This window comes from Cyprinodon tularosa, unplaced genomic scaffold (genome assembly GCF_016077235.1).
Source record: "Cyprinodon tularosa strain WSP-4 unplaced genomic scaffold, ASM1607723v1 ctg226, whole genome shotgun sequence".
Taxonomy (NCBI): Eukaryota; Metazoa; Chordata; class Actinopteri; order Cyprinodontiformes; family Cyprinodontidae; genus Cyprinodon; species Cyprinodon tularosa.
In genome coordinates, this window is record NW_024038844.1 from 72,785 (window position 1) to 97,966 (window position 25,182).

Consider the following 25,182-nt stretch of genomic DNA (forward strand, 5'->3'; position numbering starts at 1 on the left):
AAAGATTATTGAAAATGGTCACACAAATGAGGACCTTAGAAAAATGTATAAGAATAACATAATAGGGAAGAGTTAAAATATAAAAAATAAAATTCTGTAAAGTGTTTTAACAATATAAAACTGGAGAATAAATAACCAATATGCAGCTATGGACATTTTTACAATAATGGATATTTGAAAATAGCAGCAACATCAGAGATGTGCAGAATGACAGCAGCAGGTTATTTAACTGACTAAGGTTTCTATCATTACATTTGATTTGATTTGTTCCTGATACCGGTGGTTGGAACCTTTATTCCACTCTAGATTCTTGTGAGTGTAGTCTTTGTTCACTTTAACTTTTTAAAAAAATAAATAAATAAACAAACAGTTTTGAAAACATCGGTATTCATTCTTTTCCTGCTTTGTGTGTCAACTTTCACGGTTCCTAAGCAACAGAGCATACGCCGGCAAAACCCGCCGAAGGGAGGACCTGTTCGAATTTACAGACAGAACTCTTCCGGCCTCCTTATTTTCAAGGACTTCGAAGGATCCAGTCTAGGTAGACCGCGTCCTTGGAGGATGCAGCCCAGGTTTTCGAACAGAGCCTCTGATTAAGAACAGGGCTGCCCGCACTGACGCGGCTCAGGGATTACGTCACACGGAGCGTCGTGCGCAGTGAAATCAGGACATTTCCTCACTTTCTAAAAAAAACCCGGGACGCCCGGGACAGGACGTGAAATACGGATATGTCCCGGGAAATACGGACGTTTGGTCACCCTATATATACTATATATACACTATACTATATATACTATATCAGTTTCAGCTGCTTTGTTATTAATGAAATTAACAACAGGTGCACTAGAGGGGAAACAACGAGACCACAATCAAAACAGACATGGTTTTACAGGTGGAGGCCACTGACATTTTTTTCCCCCTCCTCATCTTTTCTGATATTTTTTCCACCAGTTTTGCATTTGGCTAGGGTCACTCTCACTACTGTTAGCATGATACGCTACCTGGACCCTACAGAGGTTGCACAGGTAGTCCAACTCCTCCAGGATGGCACATCAATACGTGCCATTGCCAGAAGGTTTGCTGTGTCTCCCAGCACAATCTCAAGAGCATGGAGGAGATTCCAGAAGACAGGCAGTTACTTCAGGAGAGCTGGACAGGGCTGTAGAAGGTCTACAACCCATCAGTAGGACCAGTATCTGCTCCTTTGTTCAAGGAGGAGCACTGCTAGAGCCCTACAAAATGACCTCCAGCAGGCCACTGGTGCGAATTTCTCTGACCAAACAATCAGAAACAGACTTCACAAGGGGGGCCTGAGGGCCCAACGTTCTCTGGTACGCCTTGTGCTCACTGCCCGGCACCGTGGAGCTTGTTTGGCATTTGCCACAGAACACTGGAATTGGCAAGTGCGCCACTGCCGCCCTGTGCTTTTCACAGATGTCACATGTGACAGATGTGAAAGGGTCTGGAGAAGCCATGGAGAATGTTATGCTGCCTCTAACATCGTTCAGCATGAGCGGTTTGGTGGTGGGTCAGTGATGGTCTGAGGAGGCATATCAATGGAGGGAAGCACAGACCTTTACAGGCTAGACAGCGGCACCCTGACTGCCATTAGGTATCGGGATGAAATCCTTTTTCCCATTGTGTCACGGCCCTTTCCTCTGACCTGCAGGGGCGGTTCCTCCTGTAGGCAGAGGCAGGTCTAATTACTAATTGGAGCCACTTGGGCTCCTTATATAAGTTGGGCTCCACTAACACTCTCTCTCTCTGCTCCTCCAGGTATTTCCTTTGTTGGTTGGTTCATTTTGGTTTTTGTAACACTCAGACACATTCATGTTCACCCACTCATACACTGCACACACTAAACATTCTTACATACTCACATCTCATCTTTGTTTTATTTAAAGTTATTTATTGGTTACAATAAAGTATTGATTGGCCTAAATTGTTTGGTGTCCCCTCCTTTTTGTCATGGGCATTGAGCCGGCCTGTGACAATTGTCAGACCATATGCTGGTGCAGTGGGTCCTGGGTTCCTCCTGGTGCACGACAATGCCCGACCTTATGTGGTGAGAGTATGCAGGCAGTTCCTGGAGGATGAAGGAATTGATACCATTGATTGGCCCCCACGCTCGCCTGACCTAAATCCAATAGAAAACCTCTGGAACATTATGATTCGATCCATCCGACGCCGCCAGGTTGCACCTCAGGAGCTCAGTGATGAGCTCAGTGATCTGGGAGGAGATACCCCAGGACGCCACCCATCGTCTCATTAGGAGCATGCCTAGGGTGACCAAACGTCCGTATTTCCCGGGACATATCCGTATTTCACGTCCTGTCCCGGGCGTCCCGGGTTTTTTTTAGAAAGTGAGGAAATGTCCTGATTTCACTGCGCACGACGCTCCGTGTGACGTAATCCCTGAGCCGCGTCAGTGCGGGCAGCCCTGTTCTTAATCAGAGGCTCTGTTCGAAAACCTGGGCTGCATCCTCCAAGGACGCGGTCTACCTAGACTGGATCCTTCGAAGTCCTTGAAAATAAGGAGGCCGGAAGAGTTCTGTCTGTAAATTCGAACAGGTCCTCCCTTCGGCGGGTTTTGCCGGCGTATGCTCTGTTGCTTAGCAACCGTGAAAGTTGACACACAAAGCAGGAAAAGAATGAGTACCGAGGTTTTCAAAACTGTTTGTTTATTTATTTATTTTTTAAAAAGTTAAAGTGAACAAAGACTACACTCACAAGAATCCAGAGTGGAATAAAGGTTCCAACCACCGGTATCAGGAACAAATCAAATCAAATGTAATGATAGAAACCTTAGTCAGTTAAATAACCTGCTGCTGTCATTCTGCACATCTCTGATGTTGCTGCTATTTTCAAATATCCATTACTGTAAAAATGTCCATAGCTGCATATTGGTTATTTATTCTCCAGTTTTATATTGTTAAAACACTTTACAGAATTTTATTTTTTATATTTTAACTCTTCCCTATTATGTTATTCTTATACATTTTTCTAAGGTCCTCATTTGTGTGACCATTTTCAATAATCTTTCTGCTGCTGTAAATTTGCCCATTGTGGGACAATAAAGGGATTTTCTATTCTATTCTATAAAAGGGTTAGAAATATATAAGTAAATCTAAACGATGTATCTACAAAATATATCTGCAAAATCTCTAATATTCAACAACAAAAAATACTTAGTTAAGCATATTGTGCAAAGCAACAATAAAAAAATAAAAATCCTATCAGATTTATAGTTCCCATTCTGCAGATCTATTAGAATCTGTCCTTAAATTACAGCCAAACTCATTTACACAGTAACAGATTAAAACCTTTAGATAAACCAAACATTACCGCCACATATCTGACTCAATAACCATTAAAACAACTATTTCCATTAATTTCAGACGGAACTATTCACAGAGTTGTATTATTATATTAAACTGAACTTCAAATTTTCACAACTGTTCTGCGCCAAGTAACATTTCCTCTGATCACAGAGCAAATCCCGATGATGAGATATTTGTTCTTTCAATATCAACCCCCCCCCCCCCCCCACCCCCCCACCCCCCCCCCCCCCCCCACCCCCGCACCAAGGCGTCCTGGTTTTCCCAAATGAAAATATGGTCACCCTAAGCATGCCCCGACGTTGTCAGGCATGCATACACACACGTGGGGGCAATACAAATTACTGAATACAATTTTGAGTTGCTGCAATGAAATGTCAGCTAAATGGACTAGCCTGCCACATAATTTTTTCACTGTAATTTTTGGGGTGTCTTTGAATTCAGCCCTCTGTAGGTTGATAATTTTCATGTCCGTCAAATGATTTGGCACCCTTTGTTCCTAACACATCACCCAGTCCATATTAATATAAATAAACAGCATGATTTCCCCCCCATTGAGATCTGATGTGTTTTTAAAGTGTTCCTTTATTTTTTGGGGGGCAGTGTATATATTTTGCTGTCTAGTTTTCCTTCCTTGAATATGTCTGCATCCTCTTTTTAGCTCAAATTTAGTTTTTTCCATAATTCCTTAATATATCTTTAATTTCAGAATCTAACATTGGTAAGTCCAAAACTGTAAAAGTTATGCAACCTGAAAGGGGAATGTTTATAAACTGTTATAACGTTTATGAAAACTTTCAAACCTTTATCTAAATCACCTTCTACCAACATCTGTGACCTGTCATCACTGATATAATGAGCCTGGAATATATCAGTGACCTAAGTTTTAAGGTCGCCCTCTCCAACATGGCGGTTTCATTGACGCGCCAAATAGTGCGGTATATCGTCAGACACCCGTAGGGGGCGACACGCAGCGGAGCAGCTTTTACTTCCTCAAACAACAGCGAGCTAACGTCCAATCAAACAAGACCACAGTTTTGAATGTGAGCCGATACCGAAAAACTACAGCACCGATACCAATCTATTGGGCCCCGGTTCACCATTTGGGACTTTATCCTTTTTTTGGCTCATCGTCACCTTTGAAACCCCAGCGACCTTTTTATCTTCCACAGTTATTTCATGGGAACCCAGGAGGGAGAGAGAAGTAAGGCTGCCAGGACTGTCTGGGTGAAAGCTAGCGACACGTAACGCTCACGGCTAAAGTTGTTTTCTGTGTGGCTGCTGTTGCGAAGGCTTTTAGTTGGACATCCGTTTGCTAGAGACATCGTTAGTATGAATAATAAAGGTCACAGTTTATCCTTATCCGTCAAGTTTCTGTTAGCAGCCGTTAGCAACGTTAGCTTGTTGAATTCAAACAGTAGAGAAGGCGCTGATGTTCCCATCAAGTTTGGCTTGTTTTAAAAACCAAAACACTTCTTGCTTTTTTTTAGAACATACCTTCGCCATGTAACAGTAGTTATTATTAGTTTTAAAATTAGTGTTAACCCATTTTAAAAGAGTGAGTGACGGTGTGAAAGTGAATAAGGAACACTTTAAGGATGTAATGAATGAGGAAGAAGGTGGGTAACAGCGCACAGCAGGAAGTAAAGGAAGCTTTTCCAGAGATTGGTCTGAAAAAAATGTTTTTTTATTGCATATTAATAGTTTAATAACATCCTTGGAGCGGGAGGATGATGGAGGAGTTACTAGGAAGGCTGCTGGCTCAGATTTTCATGAATAAGTGTAATCTGAAGAGCTGGAGTAACTGGGAACCAATGCAGCTAGACAGACATATAAAGATGTAAGAAAGAGCGAAGAAGCTAGATCAAAAAGATATCTCTATTTATTTATTCCTTATTTTTAAATGAGAGGATGTCAGTGGGCAGCAGTTTAGTTTCATCCAGAGACAAATATAACAAATGTTTTGTTTGTTTTGGTTGCTGATGAATAAGGAGTCTGTAAAAAGTGAATGTTTTGCAAAAGTACTCATGCTAATTTATTTGTCTTTTTTTATATTTAATGTGTTTTTAAAAGGTTTTCTTGTGATTAAACAACACAAAGCGTAGTCTTTCTGTAAAGTAGCAGGGTAGTGGTACATGGGTTAAAAAAAAGATACCAAAGAAGATTCTGAGGCATAAAGTGGTGTTTATTTGTGTGTTCAGCTTAGTTGAATCACATCTTGCTTCAGGGTCTCTGCCAGCTCTCTGAACATCTCTTTGTCTGCTATATCACCAGCGGCTAACGTTAAACATGACCTCTTGTGGCTTTGTTTTCACAAAAACAGTCTTGTTGTCATGTCTTCACAAAGCTGTACAAACCACAGTGGTAGTGTCAAAATATTTCCCCACCTTAGTGGCGGACCAACGCTCAACTCACCAAAATGGGGTGGAAATCCATGGTGGAACGTGGTGCATTGCACTACGTTCAGTCTTTCAGGCAATCATTCCCACGCTGATGGTGTACAGCTTCATTGTAACCACAGCTGCCCTGGTGCAGGCTGTGAGGAAATTAAATCTTTGACTCAACGTAAAAATGACACAAGGGGTCGGCAACCCAAACTGTTCAAAGAGCCATATTGGACCTAAAACAAAACGACATTTGTCTGGGGCCGCAAAGATGTAAAAGGCTTACATAAACCTTGCATGGCAACACAGACTCTAAGTGTACCAGCCCAATATTAAAATATATAACAAGCATTCATGGTTAAATGTTTATCCTGGAGCAAATATCGCATCATGTGACTACTCTGCTGTACAATATCTGGTTTTTTAGGTTTAAATTCCATTACAATATTAATATACTAGGTTTTGTTATATTGATTAAATCATAGAAACATGATAAAAAAATCACATTTTTGGTGTTATTCCTATTTTAAGGAGGCACTACCTATTTGATCTGTGAACGGCTTTCCATTCTCGCAACAAACCTAGCAGCAGTAGCGGAGTTTGCAGATGCAATCCCCTTCTTAAATATATCTTTGCGCTCCTCTAATTTATCCAGAAATAAATGCAATCTAAATGCAAGCCCTTTTTATTTCACTAGCAACTTGGTGGTCGGCTGCCTATTTAGCCTGCCTTCCTTGGAAATGCCTTTCCGAATTACTCTTTTTATTTCTTGACAACTTCTTGTTACAAAGCAAACATTCAGGCAATCCTTTCGCATTGGTAATGAAAGCAAATGATTTGGTTAATTCTTTAAATCCTCTCTTCTCATCAGTGTTCTTCGTTTTTTTCCCTTTGAGGTCCATAGCCCAACACAGACCCGCCAGTTTGTTTGCAACAGCCACCTGCCTGGCACCGCAACGTGCTGAAATGTCTGTGGAAGGCTATCTCACAAATCTTCATTGACAGAAATGTTACAATTTATCATTTAAATGTATTTACTATACAGATTTTAAAGCCATAACAAGGCTTTGTTGGGCTACTCTATAAAGCTCGAAACTAATCCCGACATTTTGAATTGGAAAAGGTTTCCTTGATTGGAAGCGAAACTTCTTCAAACTTGGAAAACGAAGTCCAGTGGATTGTTCTTTTTAACACTTTTGGAACACATTTTTAAAGCATTGGAAACATAATTAATGTTTGTTTGAACTCCGGCACTTCATATTTAAACAAGCAAACAAAAAAAATCCACTAGGGGTGCATTAAAGAGCCGCGCGACCCCTGCCTTACATCGATTACAGCCCCTCTGCAAAATTTACCTCTACCTTTACGCTTGGCTCCTTGGTCCTCACCATGCTCTCAGTTTATTAATGTTCCAGGCTTTCACTGAACAACTAGCTCAGCACAAGTAAAGTCTGGATTTTTTTATATTCCCACATACTTAACAGATCTATAATCAAACATATTCATATATTTCAGTATTTTCAGTTTTATTGAATTTTGGACATATTTTTACTAAACATAATGTTTATATTATTTAACAAAAACAAAAAAGAAATCTGTTAAAAACCAGTAGATATAATTAGTTTAACAGGAGAATTAAAAGGATTTGCTGATGGTAACAACCAGGGTCTTTTTGGATGAAGGCATCAATCAGGGGTCTTTAATAACAGAGGATCATCTGGCTGCTCTATGTAATTTGGAAACATTGCTTCAAACCCACAGATAGGACATACATATAAATATGTTACAAATATTAATGGGTTTACTCAGATGTATAGAAATAGTAGCATCAGAGTGTCATAGTCAGGGGAATTAGAGGAATTGCAGAAATGTGATGCTAGGTGCTTTGGACTATTACAGAGGAGAGATAGTGGATGGAAAACCACAGAGGAGGTTCATTGATGCATTAACAAAGGATAGGAAGGAGACTCCTAAAGCTCCTAAAACTAATCCTTCCATGTTGTTCATTACTGAATACATGTAATCCTCTGTCTGTCTGAGGGTTACATAAAAGTTTGAGCCCAACAGTCAAACATTTCATCCTTCAACCAGATTGTTGATCTCTGTGATTCAATTAAAAATCATGATTATATTTTCTCACAAGAAGAACTTCTAACTAATCATTGCCCTTTTTTCCCCTCCACAGACTGGGTTGATGTGGCAAACAATCTCCTCAGCAGGTGTAACGTAAACCTTAGGGTGGGGGTGCTGTCGGACTGCAATGCACATGTTTTCATTACTTTATACGAGAAGATCCTCGGAGAGACGGTTCCAGGTAAAAGCAGCATCTAGATTAAACGTTTCTGGGGATGACCTGGTGACTGGGTGTTTATCGTGTCTTGGTGGACAAACTTTCCTTAAGACTCTGAGATCATCAAAAAGCTAAATGAATCAATGAAAGATTTCATATCATGATAATTAATGACGTGAATAGAGAATAATCAGCCCCAGTATAACCTTTTACTGTTATGTAACATGTTTACATTCTTAATGTTTAAACAAGTTGTTAACTGTTTCCTGAAAACGCAAACATCCAGCTGCTTCCTCCTGTAAACATCAGTGAAAGTGATTGAGGCATGTTTTTAATAATGAAGATTTGTGCAGTTTATACTGGTCCACAGATTTTTTTATCACTTGTTTTCCTTTGTGCTGATATGCATTTTTTTATGTTTGCATTAAGATTTTATTAAATCGCCGAGCAGTCTGGAAGATGAGGTCCACAATGTTCAATCTGTGATTGACTCTCTGTCTCTGGATTACCTTCAGATCAGCCTCTCCCACATCACAGGTAAGGAAAAATAAATTTATCTGTTAGTTTCTGTCTCTTTAACAGAGAGTTTAGCTATTTTCTGAAGTAGTGTGTTGAAATATTCAGGGTTAAATCGTAGACCTTATTCAGTGAGTTTGTATTTGCAGGAGAAAATGTGGTGAGAGGAGACAAAGAGTCGATCAAGAACCTCCTGGAAATCTTCGATGGTCTCCTGGAATACCTCAATGAGGAGTCACAGAATGGCGGCACGTATAAATCATACATTTATCTCATTAGCTTCATTAATGTATTGCTAGGGCTGGGCAATATGACAGAAATAAAATCTCTTCTTTTTTTTTAAAAACAAATCCAATTGATACATTTTTGTTTTTCCCTTTAGTTTGACGACAAACTAACAATGAAAGAAATAGCTTTTTAAAACTTATTCTCTTATTTTAGTCACCCCTTATTGGAGTTGACCTGATGACAAAATGAATACAAACACAAGCTGTGAGACACGCTTGTTAGACAAGCTAGCCGCTCTGCCGTTTTAAACAGTAGGAAAGTAATAAACATTTATATAGTTTATCAGTTTTTAGTGAATGGATGTGTCTGAATGTCTGACTTATTCACTATATAGGGCACTATATAGTTGTTACGCCATTTTATGAGTGTCCGAATGTCTGGTGGATGTCTGGTGAAAGTAGTGGACTCCGATAGGCTTGTACCGATCCGATACGTGGATCGGATCGGGACGCCGATATTGGCAAATGAATGCGTATCGGCAAAGAATGTAAAAATGCCGATCCAGACTGCCGATCCAGTTTTTTTTTTTTAAATCCGGTCCGTATTTTCCAGTTTCGCCGATTGAAATGATCCATTCCACTATTTTGCGCCAGTGTTCCCCGAATCCGGTCCGCATTTTCCAGAACACCTTCAACACACCCACAGGTCTTTTTGGGTCTGTCTCCTGGCCTAACCATTAAAACAGGTGAACAGATTTTTTTTTAAGCAGTATCTTTTTTCAAGAGTAGAGTCCTGATTCTAAGTTAATAGAATATTTTCCACTCTTGTCTGTTTTGCATTTTTATTAAAACTTACAGCAATACTTGCACCTTTAACGTTTTACGGTTTTACTTTTCACTGTGCAATATTAGATTGCTATTCATAATTTTGTCCAGTTTGTGTTTATCTCTTAATAAACAGGTAAGTTTGTTGTTACCAATCATTGTGTTTTATTCAATCTCACCTAATTCAGCTGGCTAGATGCTATCAAGAGTACTAAAACCCTTTTCAACATGAGTCTTACAACTAAGGCTAAATACTTTAACTTAAACTTAAATGCATGCTTGAATAGGCTGGTATCGGCCAGTATCGGTATCGGATCGGAAGTCCAAAAACTATCGGTATCGGATCGGAAGTGCAAAAACCTGGATCGGGACATCTCTAGACTCCAAATTCCCCATAATGCACCTTGAAAAGGAGTGATCATCCATTGTCACTAGAAGAGCAGATATATCCTGAAATTATTTCCGAGGAGAGTTCTCCTCACAAAGCATTATGGGATTTGGTGTCACACTGGCCCACTGTTGCCTACGGCTGTCGCTACCTGACAATGGCAACAAATAACAAAGATGGGGCAGGCATCGTGCGTGGAGGCAGAGTCATGTGACCAATGGGGGCGGAAAGTGGTGATTATCTGTCCAAACGGTCAGTTAACTGAGTTCACTATAAAGTCCTCTATATAGACCCCGTTCTATATGGTGATTGAGGGGTTTAAGGGCTGGTTATCCTCCCGCAGCAGTGTGTCGCAGTGAGGTTGTCGCAGATTTTTTTGATTTATGCCCAATTTTGAAGCGCGGTCTGCGCTATGTTATTCCACACCACAACGCAAGAGGAACAATTAGGAACTAGCTGTGGGTCTAGATACAGCCAAGGCGACAACGGAGGGACATAACGGTGAAAAGGAGTGGGGATCCAGGTGGAAAAAGGGTCAGAGCGTTGTCGTGCACCTTGCTTCTAGCTAGTCCATCTTCACAATGGTGGTCATACAAACAAAACAAGCAGGTAAGGTACCAAACAGGAAATACGCATAGTGTAGAGCGGATGTAGATTTGACCAATCAGAGGCCTCCTGTGTGTGGCACTGACTGCAGTCTACTACAATTTTGGAGGGGTGCAGCACAGTCTCTGCTGCGGGGGGGGGGCATGTCTGCGTTAACTGCGACACACATGCAGACGACCTGGTTTCTGAGTATAAACCGGCCTTTGGGGCGGATATTCGGACGCAGCTAATGTGTATGAACAGTGATAGGCTGAGTTTAAACTTTGGAAGCCCAGGAATGCCTTGGTGGGATGTAATCCTAATTTTCTTTAACTGAATCCTTAAAATTTATTTAGTGTCCAGAATATTCTTTACTTTTTGCAAAGTTTAGAAAACGATTTGCTTTTATCAAACTATCACCTTTTTATGGAATTAAACTTCTCAAATTTCAGAACTCTTTACTGTAATTTGGTCATAAAAATAGAAATGTATTATCTAAAAACTTTTTTTTTTTTATTCAGTCTCCTATTGTTATTGTGTGGATTTAACTGTTCCTGACATTAGCATTGAGCTAATTTTTAGGGTTATTTATGTGTTCTCTCTTTTAGTCATCTGTTGTTGTTTTTTTTTCCTCATGCAGATGAACTCAATGACCCCCAAAGTGGAGATGAAGCGGATAAAAACAAGAAGCCATCGAAGGAGCCACAGCAGGAGGAGACGGCGGTGTCACCCGGTGCAGAGTAAGAGCTCCTCAGCACTCCAAAAACATTAGGAAGCATGAAATCACTCAGTGGAAGTAATTTTGAATAAAGTGATTAATTCTGACACATTATGAGGAAACTTATTATACCATTGACCCATCAGAGTTTCGTATGTTATTATTAATTCAATTTAATTGTAATTTGTCCTCAAGGAGCAATATAAGAGCTCAGTGAAGCAGCACAAACACAAAGGTATTAAAAATAGATAAGAATTGCTGTAAATAACGTTGGTAATTAAATTAAAATGCTGCAAAAAAACAAACATATTATATATAATGTATGAAACAAAGCAAATTCCCAACCTGCATTCCTAACATGGATACAAACACCTGCAAACCTTCATCCGTACCATATGGAAATCCATGGTCACTCACTTAATCGTATACATAATTAAGATACCATTTTAAAGACTGTAAAAAAAAAAAAAAAAAAATTCAAGAAGAAATCAAAAAATTTGGAGAAAAAAAACATTTCCTATTTGCTTTTAGCCTCTGTAAACCAAAACCCAGCAGAGTGAGAAGTTCGCAGCACATGACTCAGGTGGTTGACAGCAGCTAACCCTGCTTACAGCCTGCAGCTGTAAAAACTGAAAGGTCAATACGATGCTACATGAAAGGTTTCTGACACATACATTTTGTGCATTTGTTGAATCAAACAAGCAAGATTTTACACCAAACTCCTTTTTTAGGGGTTTAGCAATCGATTTATCAAACCTGCCTCATGACCGTTTCTTGTTTTATTCAAATTGATCTTGCTTGGAGTCTTTCTGAATAGTTTTCTTTGTGGGTTTCTTTTCCTGTGGAAAAAAAAAAACCCAAAAGATTTTATCCAACACGTGAATTTCTTTCTATACCAAAGGATAGTGTTGCTTCTGTTTTTATGGAGAAAAATAAACAAATTAATATGATTAAGGTAAACTGTTAACCTCTTATGAAGCTATAACCTGCACTTTCATAACATTGTAATAAAAGGAGGAACCAAGGATGAACTGATGCATTTTAGCTGTCTATCTGACTTATTTCCCTATAGGACTGATATCATAGAGGCTAACGATATGTCAGGCTATATATTTTAAACAATCCTTAATCTGACTTTCAGAAACACTGAGGAGGCTGGATCGGCCTGTGGGCTCGACGGTTTTGGAGGCTCTGATCAAATATTCACTAACAAACAAGAAGGTAAATGCATGTTTCTTCTGATTGGGGGAGAAAAGTGTTTTCTAAGCATTTTTATTCATTCTTTGTCTTTTTTTTTTTTATTCCTGGGTTTGTTAAGAAAAATCTGTTGTTTATAGCGTCTTTGTATTGAATAGTTTTATCAAAGTAAATCTAGAATATTAACTTGGACAAGTTGATTAAAATCACTTTTTTTTTCTAAATCTTTGTCCTCGTAGAAGAACCCGCTGTCCCTCCAGAAACATCAGACAGTGTCACAGGTCCGGTTGACAATGGGAGAGCTCCACACAGTCAACAGATCTATTCAGCCATCCCGTTACAGCCACCCAACCAGTCTGACACCCCCCACTCTGTCCCTGACGTCGCCCCCCAGTCCCCCAGCTGTCCCCTAACAGCTGCTCCCCTCATCCAAGGACCTTCAGAGGAGGAAACGCCTGAGCCAGCACAGGCTGAGGTACAACATACAGCTAGCGTGACATGAACACTCTTCCTCTAAAGTTTACACTCAGTTTGCTTTCTACAGTAGCGCTTCCTATCAGTGTTTTATCAGAAGGATACGGGGATGCTGACTCAGCCTCAGCGAGTCTGAGAATAGGAGACGTTAGCCTGTTGTTCCCAGGCCAACATCCTCCTCCCAACCTGTCTTTCCTATGTTTTTGTCAGGTTATGTCTGCGTCCTAATCCGTTCTACTTAAGCGTTTGGGTTTTAATTTAAAATATTTTTATGCAAATTCTTATCATTTTGAAGTTGTTTTGCCACAGGAGACAAAAACCTAGTCAAATATCCTTTATGGGTGTGAGTGCTTACAAGTTCAACCTACAGCCTGATTCTTTAGAGGACAAAATATATATTTGATCCTCTTCTTAGGATGGGAGTTTGTTCACTTACAAAGACTGTTTTAGTTTTTTTGTTTTTTTGTTTTTTTTAAAGTGGAAAGAGGGAATGACAAGAACATCAGACTAAAAAGAAAACTAGAATTGTTTAGCAATAATTCGTAAGGCTTGTTCATTCTAATTACAACGGCTCACCATGAAAGGGTGTGGTGACGGTTTACTGGATGTATCCAGTCTATCTCAAAGTCAGTGGCCTTTCCCATCCATCCTTTGCAACATTTCCTTTCCTCACCTTGCTAACAGAGTGAGCTCTTAGCAGAGTAATTTGGAGCCCTGTAACGAGCTAAAGCATTGCAGATTTGAGTTCAGCTTTTGCCAGTTTCTTAAAGGATGACTGAAAAGTGCCTACCGTATTTTCACGACCATAAGGCGCACCGTACTAAAAGGCGCAGTCTCAGTTATGTGTCCCATTTCTATATTTAACACACACATAAGGCGCACTGGACTATAGGGCGCGTTTTTTATATACCGGTACATGTCCTCTACTACCTTTAAATACCTCTACTGCGTATTTAAAAATACAGCGGGGGCAAAACTGAGTATGACTGTGCTTTATTCATGTATTTATTACAAAGTATTAATCAAACCTGGGTGCTGGCCGTGAGACAGACACATCGCAGATGACACAGCGCTGTGATGACTCCTAAATTAACTTAAAATCCTGAAACCTGCCGACGGAATATGTTCGCTTTTATTGCCGGTATCCTGGTGCCTGCAGTTTAAATTATTTAGATGAAAAACACCTGCCAGCAGCCGCCGGTGAACCTGGAGGCTACCCTGCTTAGAGGCTGCTGTTGAAGGGATTTCTGCTGTCGGTGCACCGCTGGTATGTGGGGGTCTGAGCGCCTCCGACAGAAATAGATAATCTGGATGAACTGACTGCAATTATGAAGTTTTCAGGTGGACTTTCTCACTTAAAAACATATTAAAACTACTTAATTCCCACTGATCACAGCAAATATAGCTGCAAGATTTAGATTATTTAGATGAAAAAACACCTGCCAGCCACTGCGGTATACGCGGAGGAGACCCGCCCAGAGGCTGCCGTTGAATTAAGTGTTCAGGTAGAAAAATAGAGCGGGAGCAAAACTGAGTATGATTGTGCTTTATTAATGTATTTATTACAAAGTATTAATCAAACCCATCAAAGTCATCATCCTCTGTTTCTGAATTAAACAGCTGCGCTAAATCAGACATGCCAGTTTCCCCTTCTTCGCTGTCAGAGTCACTTTCCGTGCAGCGCAGCTCCTCAGAAATAATGCCGGCTTTTGCGAAAGCTTGAACAACAGAGCCAGCAGACACGTTAGCCCAAGCATCTACAATCCATCTGCAAACGGTGGCGTAACTTGCCCGGCGCTGCCTTCCACTTATCCTGAAACTGTGGTCTCCGTCTGTCATCCATCGCTCCCACGCCGCTCGCAGCCTTACTTTGAACGGCTGGTTCACACCGATGTCGAGCGGTGGAAGTTCCTTTGTCAGACCCCCGAGATAACGGCGAGCACAGCGTTTATTTTTTTTTCACCATGTTTTTCACATCAGCTGTGAGATGGGCACGCATGGAGTCACATATTAAAAGCGATGGTGATGCGTGGAAAAAAAACCACCTGGTCTCCTCACATACACCTCCCTCAGCCACGCTTTCATCATCTCCTCATCCATCCAGCCTTTTTCATTTGCTTTAAAATCATATGTCATCAGAGCGATGTGTCTGTCTCGCTGTCAGCTCCCAGATCAGCTTCTCTGATTCGTTGATGCGGCGCTTCCAGCAGCAAAACTCCAATTTTTCCATCTCGAGCAGCAGCAGCGCGTTGGCAGATGCTTAAACGCTCCTGCTGCTCAAAACGCGCTGCGGGAGCTTTTGCTGCGTCTATACGCTCGTTAACCGTTGACTTTGCATGTAAACTCGCTGCTTCTGCTGCACCTGCTGCGTCCGGTTCAGAGCGAGCACAGCATTAATTTGTTTCACCATGTTTTTCACATCAGCTGTGAGATGGGCACGCATGGAGTCAGATTAACAGCGATGGTGTGGTGATGAGTGGAAAAAAACAAACACCTGGTCTCCTTACATTCAGCCACTCTTTTATCATCTCCTCAATGAGGTGGTCTCGAAAGTCGCAGTTGCAACACACATAGGGCGCACCGCACCAAAGGGCGCACCGCACATTTTGAGGGGAAAAAAAGACGTTTATGTGCGTCTTATAGTCGTGAAAATACGGTATGTTGATTTTCAATAGGTTTAATATTACATTTTTGCATGTAAGTTAAAAAAAAACAAGAACAGGATTATTTTACTTTTTATGCATTTTTGTTTTGAAACAGGAAAACACAGAGAACCACACACAGGTTAGCATTTCTATGAACATAAATTCATTTTCTTTTCCAGAACGCTAACATGGTAACAGAGAGCCTGACCAACGGAGTGTTGTCCCCCACACCAAGCTCGTCACCCGGTGAGTAGTGATGCCTTCCCTGCTTTGGAGCTCAAACATGTCAGATTAAATTTGTTAGTGATCACTAGTGTAAGGAAGGCTTTTGTGATTTGAACCCATTCACATTGCCGGAATGACAGGCCTGACCTGATGGCAGCCAAAAGATGGGGCTATTTCCAAGCTTAAAGGAGAAGTTCGGTTTTTTACACTTTAAGCCCATTTTCTGTAGTGTCCAGGATGAAATCGAATGATCGACACCAAAATTTTGACAATTGCTCCTGTCTCTGCTTTTTGGCTCATTTAGAATCACCCCCTGGCTGCTTTAGAATGGCTTGCATAGAGCATGTCCGATAATGTCCTTAAAACAACCTTAAACGTTCTTTTTTTAAAATATGCTACTCACCGGGTCGTCAGCGCTGTTCAATGACGTTCCAAAAAAAGTTTCGTGAAGAAAAAACGTTCCTGTAGTGTTTTATTTAGCATTTTGTAAATCCCATTGAGTTCTGTAGGAATAGTCAATATTCCGCTGCCACCGGAAACGGAAATGGGGCCTGTTTACGCTTAGTTGTAGTCTTTTCGCTTCACTCTGTGTACTCCGACGTCGAGGTGCTAACGTCTCTGTTAAACACTTTAAAAAACTCTGAAAATGGAATACGAAAGGTGGATTCTTGATTCTCGACGTCGGAGTACACAGAGTGAAGCGAAAAGACTACAACTGTGTAAACAGGCCCCATTTCCGTTTCCGGTGGCAGGGGAATATTGACTATTCCTACAGAACTCAATGGGATTTACAAAATGCTAAATAAAACACTACAGGAACGTTTTTTTCTTCACGAAACTTTTTTGGAACGTCATTGAACAGCGCTGACGACCCGGTGAGTAGCATATTTTAAAAAAAGAACGTTTAAGGTTGTTTTAAGGACATTATCGGACATGCACTATGGAAGCCATTCTGAAGCAGCCAGGGGGTGATTCTAAATGAGCCAAAAAGCAGAGACAGGACCAATTGTCAAAATTTTGGTGTCGATCATTCGATTTCATCCTGGACACTACAGAAAATGGGCTTAAATTGAAAAAAACTGAACTTCTCCTTTAAGCTACTATACCAAAGGGAGAAGCTTTCCCATCATTCTTGACATCTTTTCTGGTTTAACTTCCAGCTGAAAGTGAGGAATCTCTTTCTAGTCCGCAAAGAAGTGAGACAGAAATGGAAGGAGAGACTCTGGAGGTATGATTTTACAGTCTAAATGTGGAACAAATGTAGTCTTTCATTTCCCCCCAAATCTGATTGTTTGCTATGCTTTGTTCTTCTGTTCTCAGCCGTCTAATGGAGGTCCAAGGAGGGTTTTATTTCGCACCCAGCCAGATGTGCTCTTTCTCACCCTGCAGGATGAGGGGGCGGCCGCCACGCCTTCACCACCAGACACTGAGGAGGACGAGGAAGATCTGAGTTATACACAACGATTTAGGGAAAGAGGAAGAAGTCACAGAAAACAGACAGACATTCGGTAAGAATTTGGTTTTGTCAGACCATCAGCATGGACTTATTTTTTTGTTTTTTTTATCTGTTAGATATTTTAACAGAAGTATCTATCAAAAGTCTTTCCAAATCAGAATGTACGAAATCGGTATTATAAACTTGAGCAAGAAGAAAATAAAAACTACATTTTCAGTCAACATCTGTCTCTTATCTTGAAAGCAGCAGGACGGTACCAGAAAGTTCAAAAGAGTCTCTGGCTAATCGGAGGAGAAGGAACAAGGAAGCAGAGGAGGAGTTGCACCACATATCTGAGAAGCTCTCTCTGCGGCTGGAGGAACTGGATCTGGTGTGTATGAGACACAGCAGCAGTCATTCACACTCTCACCCCATTGCTCTCTTTTCTAGATAATTGACCTAAATTACCCCATTTTTATTCATATATGTATAGCATGTTATTATGCCTAAGCAGTGTTAACAACCAGCGATGGCTGAAGTGTTGGAATATTGTTGGCCTGTATGTTAACTAGCTTAGTGCTAGTTATTGTTATTTTTGAGGAGGACCATGCAGAATCTATCTAAAGCAATTATTAATGTTTCTTTTGATTGCTGCATTCATAATTGTAATATTATATACTCAAATATTAGAGAAGCCACCAAAAAATATTTTAGTTTTCAAATTACTAGTTAAACTTTATGATAATACTCATATAAAATCTACAAGGCATCCAATGCTTGATGCCGTCATATTTTTTGGTCCCTGCATTTATCAGGTTACATTGTGAGGGATTGCTGAAGAGTCAATGAGTCGATGCAATCAACTGATTTTCCTTAGATAGACACAGACAGGTATCAGGTATTGCAGGCTAACAAAGAACCCAACGACCCCCCATTCCCAAGGGGCAGACCCTTTCCTCAGGTTCAATTTGCTAATTTTCTAAGTTAAAACAAGGCTTTTTGAATTGAGAAAGCTTCCTGGATGGGAGGTGAAACATCTTCATACTTGGAAACAAAGTCCAGTGGATTTTTTTTTTTTTTTTTACATTTTTGGAATTTCCTTAGATAGAAAACTTTGAATCAATTTGACTGGATGCGCTGGTTGAATTGTAAAGTGCCTTGAGATGACATGGGTTGTGAATTGGTGCTATGTAAATAAACTGGACTGATATAGCTGAGTGTCATCAGCTTAGAGGTTGATATTTCATGGTAATGTAGCCCTTAGGTAGCACATATAAGGAAACAGAACAAGGCCTGGTGATAAAGCTAGAGGAACGTCTCAATCCACTCCTAACAGATGAGGATATGTTTTTAACATCTACAAAACAGAATCTCTAAGAAGACTGTGGCTATAATGAGTGCGAGTCAAACCAGTGTATGACGTCAGGTGCAGACCAAATCACATGTTTCTGTGACGTGCCTTTATACAAACAACCCAAATATCTGTAGATGCTGAAACGAGTTCTGGGAGAAAGTGATGAGTCCAGTGAAACGAGGGAGGCGGACAGGCAGTCCGGCTGCAGTGACGGCATCATGGAGGGTCAGAGGACTTTAAGACAACGCATAGGTTAGAGTTTTATCCATATGATGTTCTCCACGCAGAATAATCTCACCTACAGTCTTGTTATGTGTTAAACTTTACATTTAATGCCCACAGGCTCACCTGATCTGCAATCCACTGAGCAAACACGCTCTGCGTCACCTTCTCCTCCTCGCGATCCTAGCTCCTTACACGGACAGCTAGAGGAAGCCATTGCAGAGGCTTTGAGCCTGGATGACGGGAGACAGACTAACCTCCAAGTTACTGACCCTTTAAAACAGGGAGAGTCACACTTCAGGCCGCCTCGGAGAAATTACAACCAGGTTTGGTTACTTCAAATAAAAGTTTTCGCTTGATTATTTGTTTCTAATGTCTTTTATGACTGAGAACCAACGGTTTAAAACATTTGCTTTACATGAAGCAATGTGTGCCTGACTTCTTAAGTGTTATACCTAAAACTCTGCATTTTTCAGCATCTGGAGAATGAAGCTTATGAAGAGGAGCTGAGGGGATATGAAGAGAGAGAGCGGACAAAACTACACAAAGCCCGCCTCAATGCTCAGAAGGCTGTAAGTTATAAACATACTGTATTAGTATTAAAGTAGCCAAGAATAAGCATTCAAGATATGCTTTAAAAATGTGTAAATACTTTATAATTCTGCTACTAAACTGTTACATAAAATATATGAGCGGAAATATTTTCTAAATGTTATAAAACTATGCACCATTTCTTGCTGTGAGAGACCGCCCAGTATTTATTGATGAGATCAACATGATTGAAATGTTTCAACACAAGCCAGCTTAAAGCATGGAGGTGTGTTCTGTCTGCAGGAGCAAGAGTACAGGGAGGCCATCCTACGAGATGTTTCCCCATCATCCAGACCGTCTCCCAGCAAAACAAAGACGCAACGTAAAAAAACACGAACAGCACAACCAGTCGCACAAAAAAGCCTCGACGGCCCCAAGAAAGCTCCATCATGTAAGTCAAAACCTTTACAGTAGCAGCCATTTAAAATGGCCCTTCCCAGTCAAACGCCAGCAGAACGGCAGTGACCCCCTCTTGAAGTAACTCCACTCACTCTCTTTCACTGAATTACAGGGTCAGACCAGGAGACGACGCTTCTCTTTAGATCTTAATGTCTACAAATCATGACAGAAAGAATATTTTAGTACAAAGATTGATGTTTAAGAGGAATTGTAGGAGACCAGCTAAGGACCCATCAAGGAAAGTGGGGAAAATGTAATGGCTACTACTGTACAGTAAATGGCTGACTGAAGCTCCAGACTGACTGCAAATAACAGATATAAATTATTAGACCGGAACGAGAAAACAAGGTTCCTGTGTTTCTTTTTATTTTATAAATAAAACTGTTGCTTATAGACCTAACTATTATCCCCAGATGATTTTCTTTGCTCTTAGATCTGCATTCCCCTTCTTAACCTCTGTTTATCTATTGGTGTTTCATGGCCCTCTCATCTGGGCCCAGTTCCCTTTAATATATTTATTAATAAAATAACCTTTTTGTTTGGAAAATGTGATATTCTAACAGATGCAGGTTATAGCCTGTTTTCCAGTTGTTATGACAGAGAGTCTAGACAAAATCTCTAGACAGAAAACAAGTGATTTTGCTGTCGTGATTTTTTTCAATAAATACCGGTTTATTTAGTTGAAATTGTCATAGAATGGTTTGCCTCAATAACAGAAAACTTTTACCTTTTGCTTCCACAAAGCAGACAAGTGATAATTGATGAGGTTTTTATATAAAGGATTCTGGAGTGGCACTCCAGTAGAGCGAAATTTCAGTTTCGGTACAGCCCATCCAAGAAAATACAAAGCACACAGACAATATACAGACATGGGGGAGATGGGATGTCTGCAGCGTTTGGGAAAAACAAAAAGAAAGGGATCACATTAGGCGAGGGAATAGAAAAAAGTCTGTCAGTCTACTACTTAAATCCTTAGCAGGATACAGTTTGAGATTGCAAAAAAAAAACGTAATCACATAGCAAAAGCAACACAGATAAGGTGACATGTTGCAGGAACATCGAGGAGGATGAGAGGTGCGTATATCATATCTGAGCAGAGAGTGTGCACAATAAGTGGCCTATAAGTTGCACAATTCTCAGTCCAGTCAAGTGACAAACTGGTGATCAATCGATGCTTAATTTCCAGCTAACAGGACTTAATAGTTCTGTGTAATGGCTTCTATTTCCAATATCTAAGACCCCCCCCCCCCCCCCCCAAGCATAATCTAAAAGCAGTGAATATTAGGATGCAGCCGCTGGTTTGATTTTGGCAAACATGATGATATTTTCTCTCCATCTCCCTCTAACCAGTGAGAATAAAAGAGAATGAACTTCTCCCTTTGCTGCGGGAGGAACTGCCTCACCTTCAAGTCTCTCCTCATGCTTTGGGCCGAATGTGGGAGCAGCAAATGCAGCAGGTGGACAGACTCCGTGCTTCATCCTCCTCGCACAGTCCACATCACTACAAACTCTCCAAGCAGGTGAGAAGAGTTGAAGAATCCTAAAATAACCACAGCTCGATGTACGCTTTGTTAAACAAAACATATATGATAGGTTTTTAGTTCAAATGCATGAGAATTAGTTTCCCTTGCACATTTTCCCTCACTTTTTGAGATCTTGCACACTGCAGTATCTATTAAAACATGATGTTATTGCATGAGTTGGGCATGGACTAATCCCTGGGTTTGACATCAGATGCAGTTATTATTCCCACACAAACTTTCAAGTAAACATCTCAGACTTTGGTTTGCAGAGTTCTTCCTCCTTTATGTTCAATTTAAAATAATTAAGCAGAATTTACTAAGAGGAGAAGCAGAAGTAGGAAAAAAGACTAATAGTCAAATCCAAAACTTTTACAGGAACTCTGCATAGTTTAGTTTGCAAAATATCATTCTTCCTCTGCTTGGTCAGAGCTAACATCTGTGATCTTTGTAACATAAACTCCTCCTTGTCTTTAAGTTGGAGGAAGCTCAGAGGAAACATGACCTGCTGGTGGATCTCGTGCATAAAGACCAGGACCACAGCAGACGTCTGGTGAGCATCAGCAGACCCATACGTTTAGCAGACGTGTAAAAATACATGAACTAGTTTTTCGCCCACTAGCTGCACTCTCACACGTGGGGATTTTTAAATGAGTCAATGTTGATGTTTCAGCGGGATTTCAAAGAGCGCATCCAGCAGCAGAAGTCTGTGCAGAACAGACTGAGGGAGCAGAGGCAGCAGGTCGCCCGAGCTAAGAAATACCACAACGACTACCATGTTCAGCACAGCGCCCGCCTCATGAGGGCTCGCACTAAGGAGGAGAAGGTGGGCAGTATCATCATGCTAACAACATGTTAGAATATATAACTGTTCCTGTCTAGGCTGTTTAATTCTTCCAAATTATCCACTTTTTATTTATTTTCTAAGGTTATAGTTTAAGAAAAAAAGCAACAAAGAAAATTAGAGCTTAACTTTGAAGTTTTCTGTTGACTTTTTCTTTTTACTCTGAATATTTGTTTTACCTGTAAAAATGAGACAGATGTGGATATATCTGTGTGCAGATGTTTCGGCAGCTCTTTGAAGAAGGTCTGCAGTTACAGAAGCTCAGAGTGAGGGAGCAGAGAGCCTACGCCAAGGAGCAGCGACTGGAGCATCAGAGACGACACCAGGATCAGATCGAGTCCTTGGAGAACTACTACAAGGATCAGGTAAGATTCAAACCTTCCAAAAAAAAAAAGCTATCAGGGAAATAAATTGGCTAATTTCCACAGTAATGACATGCATTTTATTCCCCCTCAGTTTTCACTACTTGCTGAAAAACTTGCAGAGGAGCGGCAAGAGATCCAGGCTCGGAAAAAAGCTCAAGAAAAGGTAAATGCTTCCCAATAAACATTCAAAATTCTTAATATTTACTACATTTCCTCAGCATTAAAGCTTCATATACAGCCCATCTATTCTTCCAGCAACAGATATTTGATCCGGCTGCTCCATACCAGGTTTTTCTGACAGTCTTCCAACATGTGACCCTAAAAATAGCTCTCCATTTGTTCTCCAAGTCTCTCAAATCAGTTTTCTTAGATTCTGGCTAGTGCTTACCTTTTTCCTCTGTAAACATGATTCAATGTTAATTTGACCCCCGGAATACTGCAGTGGGCGATCCAGTTAGTCATGCTCTGACAAAACCTAGAGAAAAAAACGTGTTTTCAGGGTTAAGAAACTCTGACTTTTATCTGACTGGCAGGTTGTAAAGAACCAGGTAGATCTGATGTGAAGGAGTCTTCTGCCCTCATTGGGATCATCGTCACAGCAGTGATTAAAAGTCCCAGGTTCTTATCAACCAAATAAATGTTCCGGGAGAGTTTATTTTTATCAGGGTCTGACTGGGGCAACCTGGATGGATCCAAGGTGTTTTCTAGATCTAAATAAGTGTAAGAAAAAATAGAAAAATGAAATCGTACTTTTAGTAAATGTTCCACTGACTAAATGATTTAGCCGCCATTCTCTGTTCCTCTATGCTTCAACTTACCTTCCTCCCCTCCTTCCAGGCTTTGTTTTTTTGCATGTCCAGCAGGGGCACTTTTGCTCTCCACAACCAATTTGGTTTATTATTTAAATTTGAGCATAAACAGATAAACCAATAAAATCTTATTTAAGCCGGGCATACACTGTAGGATTTTTTTGCCCTTTTCGGGCCGATTCTCCAGTCATGTAATAGTTTTTCTATCAGGCAGAGTTTCAGCCTGATCGCGCGTCGTGTAGAGTACAGGAGGTAACGAGGGGAGATCTGCCTTTCACAACCACCTCCTGATCAGGGAGCATAAGGTCAGGAGAACTTTTAAACCCTGCGGTTTTGTTGTACTGTTTGAGCTGTAGCTGCCTGCAACGAGTGAAAATATTTCACAGTGTATGCTAGTGGTGGGTATTGGCAAAGAAGTCATGATTTGATTCGAATCACGATTCACATGCCACGATGCGATTCTATCACGATGCATCATGATACTTGAAATATTGCGATGCATCGCGATGCATTGCGATATTTTTACCGAACACTGTAAGAAAAAGATACAGCCATTACCAGTGGCTGACTGGTTGTGTGTGATCTGGATCGTGTCTACAATTGATACATAACTGAAAGCAACTGAATTCATACATAGATGTATTTATTGAAACGACTTTTGGAGGTGTTTCCATGAAAAGAAATACTGGACAGAAATATTACTATTACTGGCGTGGACACACTGACAAAAAGATCTTAGGATTCATCAAACGTAAAATAACAAAATAAGGATAATCAGTGCAGTTTACATGGCCTCAGTGGTCCTTTAAACCAATGAAACGAAAACATTCAAATGTATATTTTCCCTTTTGCAAATTACGTGCATCATATCAATTTAGTTTTTACCTTCTTTGTTTTTAAAGCCAAAATGCATCCAAGCTTCTGACTTGAAATGTGATGGAACCGCGGGGTGAATTTTCATAGTGTCCTCCATGTTTATTTCATATGACCCGTCGCAGTATCCCACGGCCGGAAATGCTAGTGACACAAGGCAGCGGGCGTCAACACATCCGCAGTGACATCTGCTGGACTGGAAGTTGTATTCCACTTGATTTGGCTGATGTGCGCCAACCATTTATGTATTTTATTTGTTCCTTTTTATTTTTTTTTTTATAATCGACGCTTGCCTTCAAGAATCGATGCAGTAGATCACAAAACTTAGAATCGCGATGCATCGTCATGACGATTATTTTGCACACCCTTAGTGTATGCCCGGCTTTAGTCATGTTAAAACTCTCCACGTCTGGGAAAGTTCAACTTCAGAGGCATTATTCCAGTCCTCTATGTTTACAGGCTCTGCTGAAAATGAAGCGAGAGCTGCGTTCTCGGATGGAGCGGGAAATTAGGGACCTACAGAGAATCATCATCCAGAACGATGAGGACGACTACTTCCAGGATCTAGAGGTCCAGAGGCTGCGGAGCAGAGTGAACATGGCTTCCTTCCAGTACAACACCAGCTATCTACACTGACCAGGAAAACCAGAGCAGTGCAGGTCCAAATCTGGGATTATATCTACATCCGCGGAAAGACTTGCAGCAGATTACTGTAATTCAGAACCAACGGTACAAGAATCTAACGCACAAACCTTCTCAGGCCTCTTTTTTTTTTTTTGATTTGCACAGAAGAGAACGTGACGAGTGTGAGAACGCAATCTTAAATTTTATTAATGAATTTCACACACTGACAAAATGTAGCTTTAGCTCATGTAGCTAACTCTTCCTCCCTTCTGCTGCTACTCCTGAACTTCAGACGTCTTGGACCAAGTCCTCCTCCATGTCCTCCTCCTCCTCG

General features: G+C 40.7%; 1 protein-coding gene across 2 annotated transcripts; it reads left to right on the plus strand.

Moving 5' to 3' along the window:
• The first annotated feature begins 4,324 nt into the window (after positions 1-4,324).
• On the plus strand, positions 4,325-25,182 carry LOC119784445 (centrosomal protein of 95 kDa-like). 2 transcript variants are annotated; one of them, XM_038286494.1, is made up of 21 exons: positions 4,325-4,542; positions 7,908-8,036; positions 8,442-8,549; positions 8,678-8,776; positions 11,194-11,293; positions 12,413-12,492; positions 12,708-12,943; positions 15,767-15,833; positions 16,973-17,040; positions 17,133-17,320; positions 17,512-17,638; positions 18,736-18,853; positions 18,944-19,149; positions 19,300-19,395; positions 19,658-19,805; positions 21,164-21,333; positions 21,812-21,886; positions 22,007-22,159; positions 22,396-22,542; positions 22,634-22,705; positions 24,684-25,182. In XM_038286494.1, the coding sequence occupies exons 1-21, from the start codon at positions 4,518-4,520 to the stop codon at positions 24,858-24,860; spliced, it is 2,589 nt and encodes an 862-aa protein (XP_038142422.1). In that variant the 5' UTR covers positions 4,325-4,517; the 3' UTR covers positions 24,861-25,182. The 2 variants fall into 2 exon arrangements, with proteins under 2 accessions (XP_038142422.1, XP_038142423.1); XM_038286495.1 differs by having other exon boundaries at positions 17,515-17,638.

Coding starts and splice junctions, on each gene's coding strand:
- LOC119784445 (XM_038286494.1), top strand. CDS start 4,518: ATGGGAACCCAGGAGGGAGAGAGAA. Junction 8,037..8,441: donor CCTCGGAGAGACGGTTCCAG/GTAAAAGCAGCA, acceptor GTTTGCATTAAG/ATTTTATTAAATCGCCGAGC. Junction 12,493..12,707: donor ATTCACTAACAAACAAGAAG/GTAAATGCATGT, acceptor TTGTCCTCGTAG/AAGAACCCGCTGTCCCTCCA.